The sequence below is a fragment of the Macaca mulatta genome, chromosome 7 (genome assembly GCF_049350105.2).
Source record: "Macaca mulatta isolate MMU2019108-1 chromosome 7, T2T-MMU8v2.0, whole genome shotgun sequence".
Taxonomy (NCBI): domain Eukaryota; kingdom Metazoa; phylum Chordata; class Mammalia; order Primates; family Cercopithecidae; genus Macaca; species Macaca mulatta.
Genome location: NC_133412.1, coordinates 20,571,747 through 20,589,333, shown reverse-complemented (window position 1 = coordinate 20,589,333; position 17,587 = coordinate 20,571,747). Strand labels below are relative to the sequence as shown.

Genomic DNA, 17,587 nt, shown 5'->3' with positions numbered 1-17,587 from the left:
GTGATGAATTACACCTACAGAAGGAAGATGATGGGCATGAGAGGTGCCGGAGACCTGTAGGACATGCATAAGGCCCTATTCAGCTCACCAGAATATACATCATTACAGGTTTACGCTGCTTTCCAATATGCAGTCTTCTAGACCGATGCAAAAGTACAATTAAGTGGTGATGGTTTTGCAAAAGGATGAACTGAAAAGGCCCTTAAAATTACACAAAATCTCTAATACACTAAAAAATTTTAATTTATAAAAATTTGGTATTTACATTTGGGGACACACATAACAGAGGACAACACAAGTATGTATAAAGAAAATAGATCTGTTCAATAAGGTGGGCAAACGTAACAAATGGGCTCAATGCCAATATATTTGTGAGACAGGGAGTAATCTGGGATAATATTCAGAAGGACTTGCTGATAATAATATGTAACATGGTGAAATACTAAGATGAATTTTGGAGTAATCTTTTATAAATAAAGTGTTTTGTTCTAAATATACTTCTGATCAGAATCAGATTTTTAAACCTACAAACCCAAATGAAAACAATGTTCTAGTCTCAATCCACTGTATTTCTGGTAAAAAAGACACTTTTGAAGGGCACTCATTTAATCACTGGCAAGTTAGCATTTTATTGAGACCATCAACATCTTTACAATGAAAACAACACACTTTACTGTAAAAAGAGAATAAGGCAGCTTTCCTAGGAATCTCTGAGAAATGACTCAAGAATGAGAAATCATGCAATTATTTTTCATATATAGCACAGAAAAATATATTATATGCATATGGTTTATAAATAGGTGCCAACCTGGCCTAACCAACAATCTTTGGTAATAGTTTCTCTTGCTAAATATAGACAGGCACTCACTTTCAATCCAGCAAGCATTCTAGCTCCATTTTAAAAGCAGACATCAGAGCCTGACCATGATGGTGAGAGGGGGAGAAGAGAGTACAAATGAGCCTGAAAAGTCATAATTCAAGTTCACTCTGAGTGAGCTCCTTGATTCTATTCATGCAATGATCAATGGCATTAATAAGTAAAGGGATCCAACTATCTTCCGGCTGAGGGGTCACATGACTTGCTCTGAGAATAAAATAGGAAAGAAACAAGTTAAACTTGTTAGGGCATCAAGGGAAAACCTACCCCCAGGAGGGAGCACAGGGAAAACTAAAATGTTTTTAAAGGGAAGCTTCTTTGCAGAATCTCAACTGCCCCACAACTGAAGTTGAAAGAAAATCCCACACCCACCCTTTCCCACTCCTTGAAATGGGGGCTAGGGAGTTGAGAATGTCTGGACAGGAGTTCCGTTTTACTCTCAAAAAGCTATCTGAGAAGCCTTCATACTTACTTTGTAATTTCAAGTGCCTTCTTTAAAACAGATACAAGTTTTGCAGACTAGAAAAGAAACACAGAAGTTATTTACCCTGAGCCCTACCATAAAAAGGTGAGCTCAAATATTTTAAAAGACCCAAGTAATAAAAAAATCATTTAGAAAAAGAATCTGAAGGAAGTATGCAAAACTTAAAAATGCTGATTAGGTTAGGGTGGCAGGAAAACGGGTTCTTTTCATTTAGCAAGATCTTGTTAATACCATTGCTATAACATTTTAATAAATTTTTTAGATCTAAAATATTTTCAATTTAAAAAAGGACAGAAAAAGGAAAATGTAACCTGAATTGGTCCCAAATGCTAATAGCTCAAAATATAAAGCAGAAATGACTAAGGCTCCTTTTAAAAAAAAAAAAAAAAAAAAAAAAACAACGCATAAAGAATTTTAAGAACACCAATATAAGGATAACATGGAGACGTTTAACATAAAATATCAATACATATAAAATGCATATGCAGTACACATTTTAAAATTGCTAGAGCAGATACTATGTTTGGGATAGCTGACTAGGCATATTGCTAAAAACGTTTGTTTCTTGGGAAGTCAATTTTTTAAAAGTTAATGCCAAAAAAAGTTAATGCCCAAAAGGATCCTATTCTACTTCAAGGTGTTTGTACATCATGAAGACACTTCTGATGAATCTAATTTCCATTATTCAATTTATCAGTTATTACTAGAATTGATACATTTGATTGTAAAATATAAGCTATTTGGCAGTTTTACTGCTCTTTCCAATACCATTAGAGAGAACAGAAGTGTCTCTAGCAAAGGGCACAGCGCAGAACTTCAAAGAATACAATAAAATCAGATTTTTATAAGAAACTTGACTCTCCATGGTTAAATCACACTGTTTGTATTAGAACAGAGTATGTTTCTGGAACACTTATTTCTGCCCTGACTACAAATTAGAAACTTGTGACCTCAGCCAGCTACTTCATGAACAGCTAGAGTTCAATCTAATTGCTGCCTAGTCTAGAAATTAGAAACTTGTGACTTCAGGTTGAGAAGTTCCTAAATTACTCTGTAATTAAGACTTTCTTTTCAAAGAAGCATTTTCTTTTTTTTTTTTTTTTTTGAGACAGAGTCTTGCTCTGTTGCCCAGGCTGGAGTGCAGTAGCGCAATCTCGACTCACTGCAACTTCCACTTTCCGGGTTCAAGTGATTCTCTTGCCTCAGCCTCCCGAGTTAGCTGGGATTATAGGCGCATGATGCCCGGCTAATTTTTGTATTCTTTTTTTTTTTTGAGATGGAGTCTCGCTCTGTAGCCGAGGCTGGAGTGCAGTGGCGCCATCTCGGCTCACTGCAAGCTCCGCCTCACAGGTTCACGTCATTCTCCTGCCTCAGCCTCCTGAGCAGCTGGGACTACAGGCGCGCGCCACCATGCCTGGCTGATTTTTTGTATTTTTAGTAGAGACGGGGTTTCACCGTGTTAGCCAGGATGGTCTCGATATCCTGACCTCATGATCCGACCACCTCAGCCTCCCAAAGTGCTGGGATTATAGCCGTGAGCCACCACGCCCGGCCTTGTATTCTTAGTAGAGACAAGGTTTCGCCATGTTGGCCAGGCTGGTCTCAACTCCTGACCTCAGGTGATCCGCCGGTCTCAGCCTCCCGGAGTGCCGGGATTACAGGTGTGAGCTACCACGCCCAGACTTAAAGCAGCATTTTCTAAGGTCTTTGGGCTTTTCTAAATGATTACCCAGGTGATTATGGAAGAGAGAACTATCAAAGCTCATGGCTATTATAATTCAACTTCAGCAAATATTTATCAACCCCAAACACATGCAAGAACTGTGACATTACTGTTGTACTTGCATCCAAATGTGACAAATAAATATGTACCCTATAGCTTAGAGGAAATAACTAGTGATTAGTGAAGTTCCGCCCATTACATCTGTAGCTATTCCCTCAAAGCCAGTACTTACATTGATTCGCACGGTCAGGTGACACATAGGTGGATATATGCTCAGAGCCAAATCATCCACACTAAGAGCAGAAAACAAAAGTAATCATTAACAAAAAAAGAAATGCAGCCAAGTTGTTTCTAATACACAACTATGGATGTCACAGTAAGAAACTGTCCCAGAAATGCCTGTCAGTTTTTAAAATTGGGCAACTGGGCAACCAATACAGAATAAGTTCAACCAGTCTTTACTGAAACATGCATACCCCATTTCACTAGGAAGTTGGGGGGAAAAATTCCCTTAGTTCATAGTAGGGTGCATGATCAATTCAGTCAAAAATGTGAGGATATGAAAACATCAGTTTAATAACTAATATAGGCAGGCAGGTCATCAATGGAAGCTAAAACTAGAGTAAAATACAACTTTACTAAAGTGAGCACCACTTTAAGTGATCAAATTTAGTACCACCAATAATGAGGCAAACCAACACCATGTGCCTCCCTAATATGATAAAGTGAGATGTATAAAACACTCAATTATATGATATTCTTGCAAAAATGAGAAGTAACCATCACATGAATCCAGGTTGTTGGATATTTTATGAGACAACTGACCTGGTTTCTTTTTAAAATGTTGATTTTTTTAAAAAAGATTACAAAGGACAGGAACTGTTCTAGATTTCAAGAGACTAAAGAGATGACAATTAAATGCAATGTGGGACCTTGACAGAACCCTGAATTTATATGACATTTTAGATAGAGACAACTGGAGAAATCTGAATATTAGATAATATTATTATATTCAATGTCAAATTTCTTGGATGTGATAATCCACATCTTGGATGTGGAGTAGGAATAAGAGCATTTCAGGAGATACATACTGAAGTATTTAGGGGTGAAATGTCATTGCTGCCTGCAATTTACTCTCAAAACATTCTGGAATAAATATGAAACATCTCTCTTGAGAAATAAACCAATATAGGAAAAAAATGTGAACAATAGGCGAATCTAATAGAAGGATGTAGGAGTGTTCACTGAAGGTACTTTTTTAACTTTCCTATAGGTTGGAAAAATTTCAAAATATAAAAAAACTGGGAAAACCTTGTTTTCCCGGTTTTTTCCCAGTACAAATTGAGATCAGAAAGCTGCTGCTCAGATGTTTCAAGTGGAGATCATGCTTACCTAGGGCTGATTTCATCAGAAATATCCACAATGTCGTCCAGCTGTGCCACCTGATCCTTCTTCCCATTCTCTGCCACTAAGATCCGAATCTTCTTCAGGCAGGCTTTGGATGCTCTCACCAGTGCAAGGCAGGGGATTATGAGCTCTTGATCATCCTCTGACCAATACAAGTCCTGATTGCTTGGAAACCCCAACACATCATCCTCATCATTGTGGTTGTCAGAGTTGTTCTCGTCAGTATCATTCAAGAGGCCAGAGTAAGGGTCGCATTCTTCCACAGCCTAAGACATACCATGATGTATGTGAATGCAAAAAAAAAAAAAAAAAAAAAAAAGGCCTATTACACTTTTACCACCGTGCCTTAGTTGTCCAAAAACCTTAGCCAGGCCGGGCGCAGTGGCTCACGCCTGTAATCCCAGCACTTTGGGAGGCCGAGGTGGGCGGATCACGAGGTCAGGAGATTGAGACCATCCTGGCTAACACGGTGAAACCCCGTCTCTACTAAAAATACAAAAGTTAGCCGGGCGTGGTGGCGAGCACCTGTAGTCCCAGCTGCTCGGGAGGCTGAGGCAGGAGAATGGCATGAACCCAGGAAGCGGAGCTTGCAGTGAGCCGAGATCGCACCACAGCATTCCAGCCTGGGCGACTCCATCTCAAAAAAAAAAAAAAAAAAAAACCTTAGCCAGCCACTTCACTAATGGCTACAGAGTAGAATCATTTCATAAATCCTGTTTCTTGCTCTCCTTGTCCAGTAAGGGAACGGAGAGGAGTGGTAGTAAATCACACACTAACAAGGAGTGGGAGATGGAAGACAGAGGACAGTAGTGAGAAGGGGACCTATCTGGCAATGCTTAGGAAATCTCTCTTTATAATTAATTCTCATCTACTAGTCAAGGAGTTGCCTTCCAATGATGGAGGTCCCCTCACCCGCTCCATTTCTTCATGTGCATCCTTCACAAAATCCACATTCTTGGTCAGCATCAAAAGAGCCGCAGCTTTGTTATCTATGAGTGAAAAATCAGAAGCACTAGAATTAGAGGAAAACCCCAAGAATTTTCTTAAGGCTGCAAGGAACAACCACATTGTTCCTATTAAAGGGAGTGCCAAGGACAGTTGACAAGGGTGGTGGTTTAATAAAAAATTCTTCTCACTACATCCCCTGGTATCTAGACAGGGGTTTAAAAAGCTTGTATTTTATTCACCACAAGAAGAAATAAATGGTCACATGATGTTTATCATCATGGTCCTCTTGGACAACCACTGTTTTGGCTTAGCTGTCTCTACCTCATAACTGCTTCTGTGTGCTCCATAATACTACTCTTGGGGTAGGACTAGGAAAACAAACCATATTTGTCCAACAAGAGACAGAGCCACAGCAAAGCGGAGTGGAATTTAGAACTATGAGAACTAGAGAATGACAAACAGTATTAATACCTACCTATTAATTTTGATAATAAAATATATATATTTCACCAGACTGTTTATATAAATTCAAATATATACATGTTACAAAGCTGGAAGCTAAACATGAGAGGTCTCTCTGCTTTGGGCAGCAGACACGGCCCACTTCCCACTTTTACTCACCTCTTGGTATCTGAGGCATCTGCTGGCACGCAACCCAGACACTGTTGTAGGAAATAAGGTCATTGTTCTCAGGGCTGGGGAAAGAAATCAATAAGGATAAATTAATAACCTAGGTTCCTGTCTCCTAAAAAGCTCCTTCCTGCTGGTCATTACTCTCAGCTGTCAGTAACTTTGCTGTTAAAATGAGTTTTTCCCCTCTTAGGCAAGGAACCCCAATAACTGATAACCTAAACTGTGGCATCACTACCTCTGAGTTGGAGTGATGGAAAGTACTTCCATGAGCTGAGCCATGCCATCCACGATGTCCAGGGTGGCGCCCCGTACCAGCTTTCTCAGGGTGATCCCTGTGGCCAAACCCAAAGAATAAGCAGCCTGGTGTTCTTTTCAGAAGCACCATCTGCTTTCCTGAGTCTAAGCATTACAGAACTATAAGGTAATGTACACCCACATGCTTTAACCTACAAGCTAACACAAAACTCAGAAAATCCCCATAGCATTTTCTTGCCCCTCCTGCCATTCCTTAGTGTTTTCTTTAAAAGAGATCTGGAACAAAATCTTTCTGTGACACCATGTATTCATTCGTTAAAGACCGTGATCTCTTAACAACTGTAGATGAAACACTTGAAGTTTAAGCCACTTGAGTAACCCTGAAGATCCATGACATGTATTCAGTTATAATTTTGGCATGATTATAATCAATGCATGATTCTACAGGCAGGGCTGGAGGCCATTTAACCTATGAAGATGTTCAGAAATAGGGTGAGATATAATATGGGTGGAGGAAACTAAGGATGGCCTGAGCCTGCATATGGGGCTGAGAGCCAGCCAGCATCTGTGGTGTTAAAACGGGGTGAAGAGGGAGAAGCCTGTGAAAATTAAAAGCCTTACAAGTCAGGCAAGGCAGGGGAGATGGGAAGTCATAGGAACAAAGCATCTGTATCTTAGAATAATGGCTTGATTATTTAAGTCACTTACATTACAAAATTATCCTTGACTGTATTTTGTGGGAGAAAGTTATATGTTCAAGTTGGGTAAAAGTAAAAGTCACAGGACATAATCCACAATATTAGCAAAGATCTACTATGTGGCTTACCCTGATCCTTTGGAAGCAAATAGTACACTGCAATAAATGCCTTGATGGCAGCATGGACTTGTTCACAGAACTTCTGGGTTTCCTATGAAAAAGGAAACAGATTAGATCAAAGTGGTCAACCCTTCTACTGTGGAATACAGCAGATATTTCTTTTCTTTTTCTTTCTTTCGAGACAGAGTCTTGCTCTGTCACCCAGGCTGGAGTGCAATGGCACAGTCTCAACTCACTGCAACCTCCACCTCCCAGGTTCAAGCAATTCTTCTGCCTCAGTCTCCCAAGTAGCTGGGATTACAGGTGCCCACCACCACACCCGGTTAATTTTTTGTATTTTTAGTAGAGATGGGGTTTTGCCATGTTGGCCACATTGGTCTTGAACTCCTGACCTCAGGCGATCCACCTCCCTCGGCCTCCCAAAGTGCTGAGATTACAGGTGTAAGCCACTGCGTCCGGCCTAAGGCAGATATTTCTACAGCATCATCAAACATTTTCTGAAGTCCTGGTATGAAGGTAGGCCTTCTGCTGTACTCATCACATACCAGAGAGGAGTTAGCTATATAGTAGACATTGGGCTGACAACTCAATAAACCATTAAGAAACAGCAGGAAAAAACTTATTCCTGATACACTGTATCCCAAGCTATTCATGATATCTTAGACCAGGAGTTGGCAAACTGGTCCTCAGGCCAACTCAGGCCCCACTGCCTGTTTTTGTAAATAAAGTGTATTGGGACACAGTCATACTCATTGGTTTAAATGTCTGTAGTTGTGTTTGCTCTATAAAGGCAGAGTTGGGGAGTTGGGTAGTTGGCTACAAAATCTAAAATGTTTACTAACTGGCCCTTTACAGAAAAGAGAGGGAGAGAGAGACAGACAGACAGACTGACTGATAGACCATGGTTATTAGATCACTAACCAGGTCTCTCTCTCTTAACAGAATCACAATATGTAACTAAAGGTAACTAGCATGGACTCAACAATGCTTGATGTTAACTATTTTCCTTCTAGGTGGTCACTGGCTTTCTCATCTTCCTTGTCCTCAATTGACTTAAATTCTAAGTCAATACTATACAAATGTGGTCCAGGTTGGAGCCAGTCTACAAACTGTGACCAGTCAGGGATAAGATAAGGACAGTGACTGAGAGTGTTTAGAAACTTTTATGGTAATTTGACATTTATTCAACATCCAAGCACATAATTTTATTAAAGTATCATTCCATGAAGATTGGAATTTTAAAAAAACAAAAAAAAACCCACCCATCTTTTAGTAGGACTAAAGTGGTGAGATCTCAAGAAGGCAATGATGATTCATGTGTATGTATGTGTATATATACACACATATATACATATATGTATTTATTTGAATATATGTATATACTTGAATATTTGTATATATTTCAAATAAATCCAAATTCTAATTTTTCATCTATGAGTAAAACTACTGTCCTGAGCATGTATAGAAAATCAGTTCTATGCTGCCTCCTTGTGGTATCTTACTTGCAGTGAGTTTTAGCAGCAAGTCCTAAGTGTATTTGAAAGAAAGGGGTTAGCAGATAAGAAAAATAAGATAATATTAACTATTCTTTTTGAAATAGTCTATTTTCCATGAATCTTTTAAAGTGCCGTCATACAATTCATCTCTTGTTTCCTCATCACAAATCTCAAAGGTAGGCCAGGCACGGTGGCTCATGCCTGTAATCCCTACACTTTGGGAGGTCAAGGTAGGCAGATCACTTGAGGTCAGGAGTTCGAGACTAGCCTGCCCAACACGGTGAAACCCCGTCTCAACTAAAAATACAAAAATTAGCCAGGCATGGTGGCGGGTGCCTGTAATTCCAGCTACTCGAGAGGCTGAGGCAGGAGGACTGCTCGAACCGCATAGGCAGAGGATGCGGTGAGCCGAGACTGTGCCACTGCACTTCAGCCTGAGTGACAGAGTGAGACTTTGCCTCAAAAAAAAAAAAAAAAAAAAAAAATCTCAAAGGTATGTGAGGAGGAGAGAGTTTATCACTGTAGGTACATGCAGCAGAAGATACCTATATTCTTTCCAAACACCTATATATGTAGACTGAGAAATTAAAACTATTGACTATGAAAATCAAATAAGGCAATGAATATGCCATTTTAAAGGAATCTTACTCCCATATTAAGGATACACAGCTCTAGAAAAAACTAAGCATAGAGCATACGTGGTCACAGCCAACATGTTTACTTTCATTAGTTTAATAATAAAGGAATATTTAAAACGCATAAATTCTTTGTTCTAGCAATTCCACTTCTGGGAATTTTTTCTACTGATATACATACATACACAGAATTACGTAATTCATCACAACACTGTTTGCAGTAATTCTAAGTTGGAAACAGCTTAAATGTCCACATAGAGTATGGTTAAATTATGTTTATATCTAGTCTATTGAATACCATGCAGTCATTACAAAGAACGGAACAACTTTATACTAGCTGCTAAGAGTTGATTTCTAAGCTCTATTGTTAATTTATTTAAAGGAAGGTCCAGAACAGTGTTTATGGTATCTTACCATTTGTGTAAAAAGAAGCTGACACATACAAGATAAATGTTTATGAATGTATATATGTACAGAATGTATGTGGAATAATGCAAAAGGAACTGGGGGAGACAAAAATGAGAAAGTGGATGGAAGGATAAACTTAACACACTTAACTTTGATATCTTTTGAATTTTATACTATCTGCATAGGTTACTGATTAAATATAAAAAATAATATAAAAAGGGTATTATGTAGTATAACAGAATAGGTGTACCTTAGACATCAGATAGACCTTGATTTAAATTCTAGCTCCCCTGCTTTTTTTTTAAATCTTAACCTGAGCTTCTGAGCCTGCTTGCTCATCTGTCAGATGGCCATCAAGTATGTGAAAACACCCAGCACATAAAAAGTGCTTAAAAAATTATCAGAAAAGAAACCACCAGGGTGAACTTCAGATTGAACCAATATTTATAAGACCTGCCTACTCCGCGCCAGGAAATGCACTTGGCAGTTCGGTCTTCACAACAAGCCTGTGAAGTAAAAAACGGTAACCTCATTGGACAGACGAAGAAAACAAATCTCCTGGCATGCGTGTAAAAGGTGGAAAGAAAATTAGAGGATTCCTAAGGTGTAACTCGGCAGCCCAAGGATTCCAGGAAAGTGAAGCCCACCTGTGGAGACGGCAGTGGAAGCTGAGAGAAGACTGTGGTCAGAGTCGTGGCTTCCCTTGACACTGTCACAGCTGCCTCATCTGGGGGGTGGCCGAAGAGAAGGCAGGTGCCAATACATTAGCGCTGCACGGACTTGGAAGATACGCGTTCCCTTACCGACCCAGACTTCTCAAAAACACCTCCCGAATGTCGATGTTAGAATTCTAGTTTACCCTCTCAGGTGCTGAGGTGGGTAAGGTATCTCACAGAAAGGATGCAGCAGGGGAGGGCAGTCCCCTCCCTGGGGGAGAGCGAGAGGGAAAGGGGTCGGGACGCTGAAGGAACTGAGGCAAGGGGAGCCGGGACAGGAGGCGCACTCACTGAGTCTTCTCCAGAACATCTCTCGATTAAACTCCTCGGTGGTCTCCTGGGCTTCGCCGACTTGCGGGTGTGGCGTGTGGGGGCCGAATGGTGGCGAGTGGAAAAGCTAAGGTAAGCGGACCTACCTCCCTCGCCCGAGCCTGGCTCCCCGCCGCCGCCGCCCCAGCCCGCCCTCTCCGCGACCCCGAGCCCGGCCTCTCCCCGATCCCGGCCTCTCCCCGAGCCCGCCCCTGCCGTCGCGCGTTCCAACTCCGTCAGCTCACCCCGCACTCGAGGCAGGAGCAACCGCAGCTCCTCCGCCAAGTGCCGGAGCTGCTGCAAAGGTGGAGCCAGGGTGGGGGCTGCGGCTGCAGGTGCAGTTGCGCTCGCCATCTCAGTCGCTTGCCGAAGGCCGCAAACACAGGCCTCCGCCACCACTGCCGGAGCCGCACTGCGACAGCCGCTCCACTTCCGGGCCACAGCGTCAATGGCTCGTTTCCGGCAACAAGCCGTCCAGCCCCGCCCCAGAGGCCCGGCCCCGCCCCCAGAGGTCCAGCACCACCCATCCCATTATGAGAGACCAGGCCTGGCCCCGCCTCCTCCCGCCCCGCCCTGTCCCCAGAGGTCCAGCACCAACCATCCCAGAGGCCAGGACAAGCCACGCCTTCTCTCGCCCCTTAAGCGAGGCCACACGAGCAAGGCTCAGGCTCACGGTCTTTCTTATTCATCATTCATTCATTTATTTGATTAGTTGAAAACACTTCCGACTAAGGAAGCAGAGAGCCCACAATCCTGCGGGAAAACAGGCCTGGGAACTAATATCTCAGCCGTGGTCAGGGTCGGGCCCAGATCCTCAAAGGTTCCCTGCCCTTGAAATTGCACCTTTGACAGCTGCTGAATTTCAAGCACAGCGGTAGGTGCTTTACATGGGGTAACCCCTAAAAAACACACTGGGCCTCTGACACTCCCGTACACACACCCAACCCCTACCCTGTGGGTGTCCTAGATAAGGGTTTTCTCTTCACAAAGATAAATCAACTCTTTGCCTCCTTGAGGAGGGAAGGAATAAAGGCATTATTTTTGAGACTTTTCTGCAGTCCATTCTGCAGGTATCAGTAGTGGGTAATCCCTCCAACATCCAGGAGTCCAAACGAGCAGCAGCTCCCTAAAGCTCACGCACCAATACTGGCCCTCCACCTGCTACTGGGGTAGAGGCCTAGGCTACAGACACAGAGGCTGGGCTTCTGCCCAGCTGCCAGTGGTGAGACATGGCCTTCAGGAGCTCAGGTGGCTTTTTAACTGCACCATGAAGATTCCAAGCTTGGCGGAGTTCAGTGTCCACACACAACGAATGAGAACAGGTGTCAGCAGTGTCAACCAGGTCCGCAAAGGGGAGAATAAAAAAGCTAGGGTGCCGTATGTCGCATAAAGAAAGTAGCAGGAATAAATCTGCCAGATGTACAGCAGTAGCATAAGTAGGTGAACAGGCATAATTTTCAAGTATTTTCTTTGATGGAGATGAGACCTGAAGTTGTGACCAAAGCACCGCTGCAGCAAGCTCCAACACATGTAAGCCATCAAGGGGATGTTAAAAAATGCCAGCTGGAAAAGAACAGAGCCATAGCTTACTCCCAAGTCCTTGGAAGAGTTTGGTCTTAATAATGCATCATTAGTGGATCCTAAGAATATGCTGCTTTCTGTCTTGGGGTTAGCTAATTTACTTCAAGCACAGTTGCTTATAACACAACAGCTGACTTGTGGCTAGTTGTGTATTTGCCCATGTCCTTTTATTCATCTTAGAGGCGGGTATCATTTAATTTATGTTGAAGTCCCAACTTGTAGTACAGTATCATATACACAGTTAATACCCAGTGGTGTTAAGCTGGAATTGAACTGAGTAAATGTATACACACACATACAACAACCCCTCTTTTTTGGTGGAGTGAGGGGAGCGCTTGGCTGTCAGTATTTTTTTTCTTATCTCCATTTTTGTTTGAGGTAGCGTGACTAAGTACTGGAATATAAATTAGAAGATCTAAATTATAATCCACGTTGAGCTGCTGTATGATTCATTCATTTAACAAATATTTATTGAGCACCCGTTATGTGGCAGGCATGAGCTAGGCTCCAAGACACACTGGCAAACAAGTTAGAAAAGGTCTGTCATAGAGCTAACGTTCTAACAGGGAGAAGACAAAGACCAAAAAAAAAACAAAAAATATAATTACAGATTGTGATTAGTTCAATGAAGGAAAGAACTGGGTCATAAGAAGATAACGGGAGAAAGGCTCTCAGAGGCCAGGACAGGAATAAATTAGCAGAGGGAAGTGCGTTCCAGGCAGAAGGAACAAATGAAAAGCCCAGAGATGGGAGAGGTCTTGGCCTCTTTAAGGAAGTGCATGCAGAGCATAAGCCAGGTGGGAATTGGCAGTCGGCAGGACCCAGATCACTGCTCTGCTTCAAAGCATTTCAAGCTGAAAAGTAAGTAAGCTGATTGTAAAGTTTTTAAAAGAGCACATTGGATGCTCGGTATTAAACTGAGAGCAAGCAGGCAAGAATATCAGGGAGAAGACCCAGGCAAGAAATAATTACAATTTAGATTAGGGTAACAGAAATAGAGAGAAGTGGATGGATTCAAGACATGCACTGGAAGCAGATCAAATAAGGTAGAGCTTGCTGGTGAAATAGATACAGGGTACGAAGGAAAGGGAATAATTGAGGATACATCTTGGAGAAATCAGGTGAATGGTGGAGTCATTTATTAAAACTGGAAAAACAGAGGAACAGGTTTGGGGTAGAAATAATGTACCTAATTAGAGAGACATCATATGAAGTTGAGATGCCTGTTAGACATCTGTGGCCATTGGATATAGAGGCACTTGAAGTGCAGAGAAGAGGTCGAGATCAGAGATACAGATTTGGGAGTCATGGGTCTGGATGATACATAAAATCCATTATTAGTGTACTATTTATTAGAATATGAACGTAAACATTTACAAAGGAAAAAACCCTGCCTTTTGGTAAGGCTCAGGATTCATTTGGTATGAGAGAGTTCCTTAGAGACAGCCTCCATCTACATAATAGAAAACTGAAATGAGGCTGGGCACAGTAGCTCACGCCTGTAATCCCAGCACTTTGGGAGGCCGACACAGGCGGATCACCTGAGGTCAGGAATTAGAGGCCAGCCTGGCCAACATGATGAAACCCCATCTCTACTAAAAATGCAAAAATTAGCTGGGCATGGTGGCACATGCCTGTAATCCCAGCTACACAGGAGGCTGAGGCAAGAAATGCATTGGAACCCAAGAGGCGGAGGCTGCAGTGAGCCGAGATTGCACCACTGTGCTCCAGCCTGGGCGACGGCGCAACGCTGTCTCGGGGAATAAAAAATATATTTTAGATGTTTACATGAGAGTGGTAGAAGGAGTTTAGGAAGCACTTTAAAAGCAAATGAAGTTTTTATTAAAGACTCCCCTGCAAGTAAAGTAGGAAAGATGATCTATGGTACTTAATTTTGGATTTTGGATTTAATTCATAACTGTTATGCAATTAGTCCGACAAGGCCAAGATGTTCTTAAATTGCCTTTCTGACTTCTTACCTGGAGAATTCCAATTATAAATGTTATGCTGCCTTGTAGGAAATGTCCATTAACAAATATCCCAAAGGAAAAGCAGCAACCCAATTTGCCATCAATGATTTCACCAAAAAACCATGGACCTAAAAGAGGCAATGGACAAAAAAGGAGGAGATTAAATAACTATAACTCTGATTACATATATCATGAGATGCATTTATAGGAATAATGCAAATATATGAGACTAGCCATCTATCAGTATTTTATTTCATAGCCTTTCCTCGTTGTTAATCTCTATGTTGTACTCGATATCCTTGCTAACCAACTATTTGCTCCTTTACTCCATATTTTTTGGATTATGAAATTGTCTTAGTAGATACTATACCTGGAACAGATATGTGTCTTATAGATTCTAGAAACAAAAAAAAGGCACACTCACATTTTTTAAAATTCCGTTGCAATAATAACCTCAATACAATGCATTAATATTTCCTTTAAGAGGTAAAGAGGTATTCCACAGAAGTTAAATTTCCAGATGATTGAGAATTACTCCTTAAAGCAAAAAAAACTTCAACTACCTTTTGAAAGAAATCTTTCTAAGATGCACTCATTAATATAATGAATGTATTTTAACCTCTTCTTGAAGGCCCACAGTCATTACTTTGTGTATCAACTATATAATCACAGTTACCATGTAGAAAGTTGAACTTGCTTCAGTTTTCTCATCTAGAATGCCATGCTGACTTTTCTCTCCTCTCTATTATTATTTACTGCCCCCTTCTCAGTGTGTGAGTTTCTAGGTATTATTATTATTATTAATATTGTCATTTTGTCTTGTAAGTGTGCTGGTTTATATAAGAGTATCAAGTGTTTGTCAAGAGTGATAAGGGACAGTTAGACTAGCCTTCTCAAAATGCAAATACTAGGCCAGGCAGGGTGGCTCATGCCTGTAATCCCAGCACTTTGGGAGGCCAAGGCGGGTCAATCACCTGAGGTCAGGAGTTCAAGACCAGACTGGCCAACATGGTGAAATCCTGTCTCTACTAAAAATACAAAAATTAGCCAAGTGTGGTGGAACACGCCTGTAATGCCAGCTACTTGGGAGGCTGAGGTAGGAGAATGGCTTGAACCTGGGAGGCAGAGGCTGCAGTGAGCCAAGATTGTACCACTGCACTCTAGCCTGGGCAACAAAGCGAGACTATATCTCAAAAAAAAAAAAAAAAAAATGCAAATACCATCATTTGCTGGCAAGAATAGGGTTCAGCTTTAAAAAGTCAGAGGCAATTTTCTCAGATATTCTTTATATAAACTGCATTAAAGACACATGAGTCTAAAAAGGTGCTTTCTCTTCAGGTTTCAACTTTTTGAATGGAACAATTCTTCCCTATTAATGTATTTTGTTTTGTTTTGTTTTACAGCCCAGGAACCAAATTACTTGCTTTACCTCATTGTGTAAGACAAGCGTCAAAAACAGCTTCAACCTATCTTGTAAAAAGAGAACTTACCTCCAGAGGTGATCTGCCATAGCTTACACAGAATCATAAAGTGTTATATTTTCATTTGTTCTCTGGTGGGAGTTACTAATGAGCAAAGTTTAAAGGGAGGATAAAAGTGTAAAAGACTAAGACTAGGCAACAAACAGGCTAATATACTCCTAATTGATTTTTAGTCACTAAGAAACATGAGCACAAAAGTCTAAAAGAGATTTATGGGGATTTCTGCTTTTAATAACTGTGGCTAAGTGACTGTGTAAGTACAGTCATGCATTGCTTAACCATGGGGATGCATTCTGAGAGATGTGTCCTTAGGCAATTTTGTCCTTACATGTCATACACAAACCTACATGATGTAGTCTACTATATACCTCCAAATCCACTATAGTCTTATGGGACTGCCACTGTATATGGGGTCCCTTGTTGACTGAAATGTTGTCATATGCCACATGATAGTACTGGGTATAATAATACAACAGAAGAGTGCAGATATGCCTGAACTATTGCTCATCTCAGCTTCTCTTTTTTGACCTGAATTTTTGAGAGCCACACATTAGTAAATATTCAATGAACTACATACTAAGCAAAATAGGCAAAATACCAATGGATAGATATATATACTTTTTTTTTTTTTTTTGAGATGGCATCTTGCTGTGTAGCCCAGGCTGGATTTGACCTCCTGGGCTCAAGCAGTCCTCTCGCCTCAGCCCCCGAGTAGCTGGAACTACAGGCATGAGTGTACCCACCTACCAGTGAATATTTTAATGAGGAAATAGATAATAAACCCAGAAGATAAGCATAAATTCTGATAAAGGTAATGATGGAAATAAAACGTGTGATGAGATACAGACTAAAACTTTAAGATAGACAAAGGTTTCTCTAAGGAGGTGCTATTTCAGCTTCTATTAGGTTTCTACACAAATACTAATTCTGTAGCAGTCTTCTCAGCACCCTTAAGTTAACTTGGTGTTAACTAAATGTCCTTTAAACATGTTAGGCACGAGCTTTATTTTCCAAAACCGTGTCCCAGAAAATGATTTATGAAGAATCCATGAGAGCCGTCTGTTATACCCTCAAGAGTCTAATTCTGTTGTCAAAATTGTTAATATCTTTGGCAAAATTCCCCACAATATGTACTGATTTACTTACCCAGCACTGTATATAGTGTCAACAACAACACAGAATAGTAGAAGATGTTTATTTTGCTCAAGACATGAAGAGAAAATGAGGTCAGATTTATAAACCCTGAAGGTTCTAAAAAACATAAAGTTGAAAAATTCAGTGAACACATGCAAAGTTCAGTTTCTTTATGACATTTTCTAGAAGACTTTCATGGGCTATCTACCATATATTCAGCAAATCCTTTGTTAGATGGTAACTATAAAGATGACACCACTTTAAATTCAGAATTTGGCAGGAATCCTGGTGAGACAGTTCACTTAGAATTGCAGAAGGCAGAGTTCGAAGAAATGGTGTAGTTGTGAGACATTTTATATATATCATAAGATATATAATTGTTATATTTATATATATCACAATATATCAAACTCATATATGTGCACATATATGTACATATACATATACATACATACATAGATATATATAATAACCGAAAACAATGGACACACCTAACAGAGCAGCATACTATTTTATCTTGTCTTTTTTTTTTTTTTCTTCCTTTTTGTGGAGAACGGGGGTCTTGCTATATTGCCCAGGCAGGTCTCGAACTCTTGGGCTCAAGCTATCCTCCCGCCTCTGCCTCCCTGAGAGCTAGGTTTGAAAGATAGTGGTTTGTTCAAAGGATGATCAAGTCTCTGCTTTCTATGGAATTCAGTGTCCAAATATACAAA

General features: G+C 40.8%; 2 protein-coding genes across 22 annotated transcripts in view; both read right to left on the bottom strand.

Moving 5' to 3' along the window:
• Positions 1-604: 604 nt before the first annotated feature.
• CCNDBP1 (cyclin D1 binding protein 1) lies at positions 605-11,158 on the bottom strand. Of its 2 annotated transcripts, XM_015142052.3 has the most exons (11): positions 10,954-11,158; positions 10,691-10,750; positions 10,331-10,410; positions 7,154-7,235; positions 6,308-6,404; positions 6,061-6,134; positions 5,404-5,480; positions 4,477-4,757; positions 3,317-3,377; positions 1,350-1,396; positions 605-1,084 (listed from the first exon to the last, which is right to left on the bottom strand). In XM_015142052.3, the coding sequence occupies exons 1-11, from the start codon at positions 11,060-11,062 to the stop codon at positions 970-972; spliced, it is 1,083 nt and encodes a 360-aa protein (XP_014997538.1). In that variant the 5' UTR covers positions 11,063-11,158; the 3' UTR covers positions 605-969. The 2 variants fall into 2 exon arrangements, with proteins under 2 accessions (XP_014997538.1, XP_014997537.2); XM_015142051.3 differs by lacking the exon at positions 10,331-10,410 and having other exon boundaries at positions 10,954-11,124.
• Positions 11,159-11,385: 227 nt separating this feature from the next.
• TMEM62 (transmembrane protein 62) overlaps positions 11,386-17,587 on the bottom strand; it is a 61,176-nt gene continuing 54,974 nt past the window's right edge. For all 20 annotated transcript variants that reach the window (XM_077939196.1, XM_077939198.1, XM_077939195.1 and 17 more), the window contains 3 exons: positions 16,887-16,991; positions 14,269-14,387; positions 11,386-12,271 (listed from right to left, as the gene is read on the bottom strand). In XM_077939196.1, the coding sequence (XP_077795322.1) occupies positions 11,945-12,271; positions 14,269-14,387; positions 16,887-16,991 (551 nt within the window). In that variant the 3' untranslated portion in view covers positions 11,386-11,944. The remainder of the gene's footprint in view (positions 12,272-14,268; positions 14,388-16,886; positions 16,992-17,587) is intronic.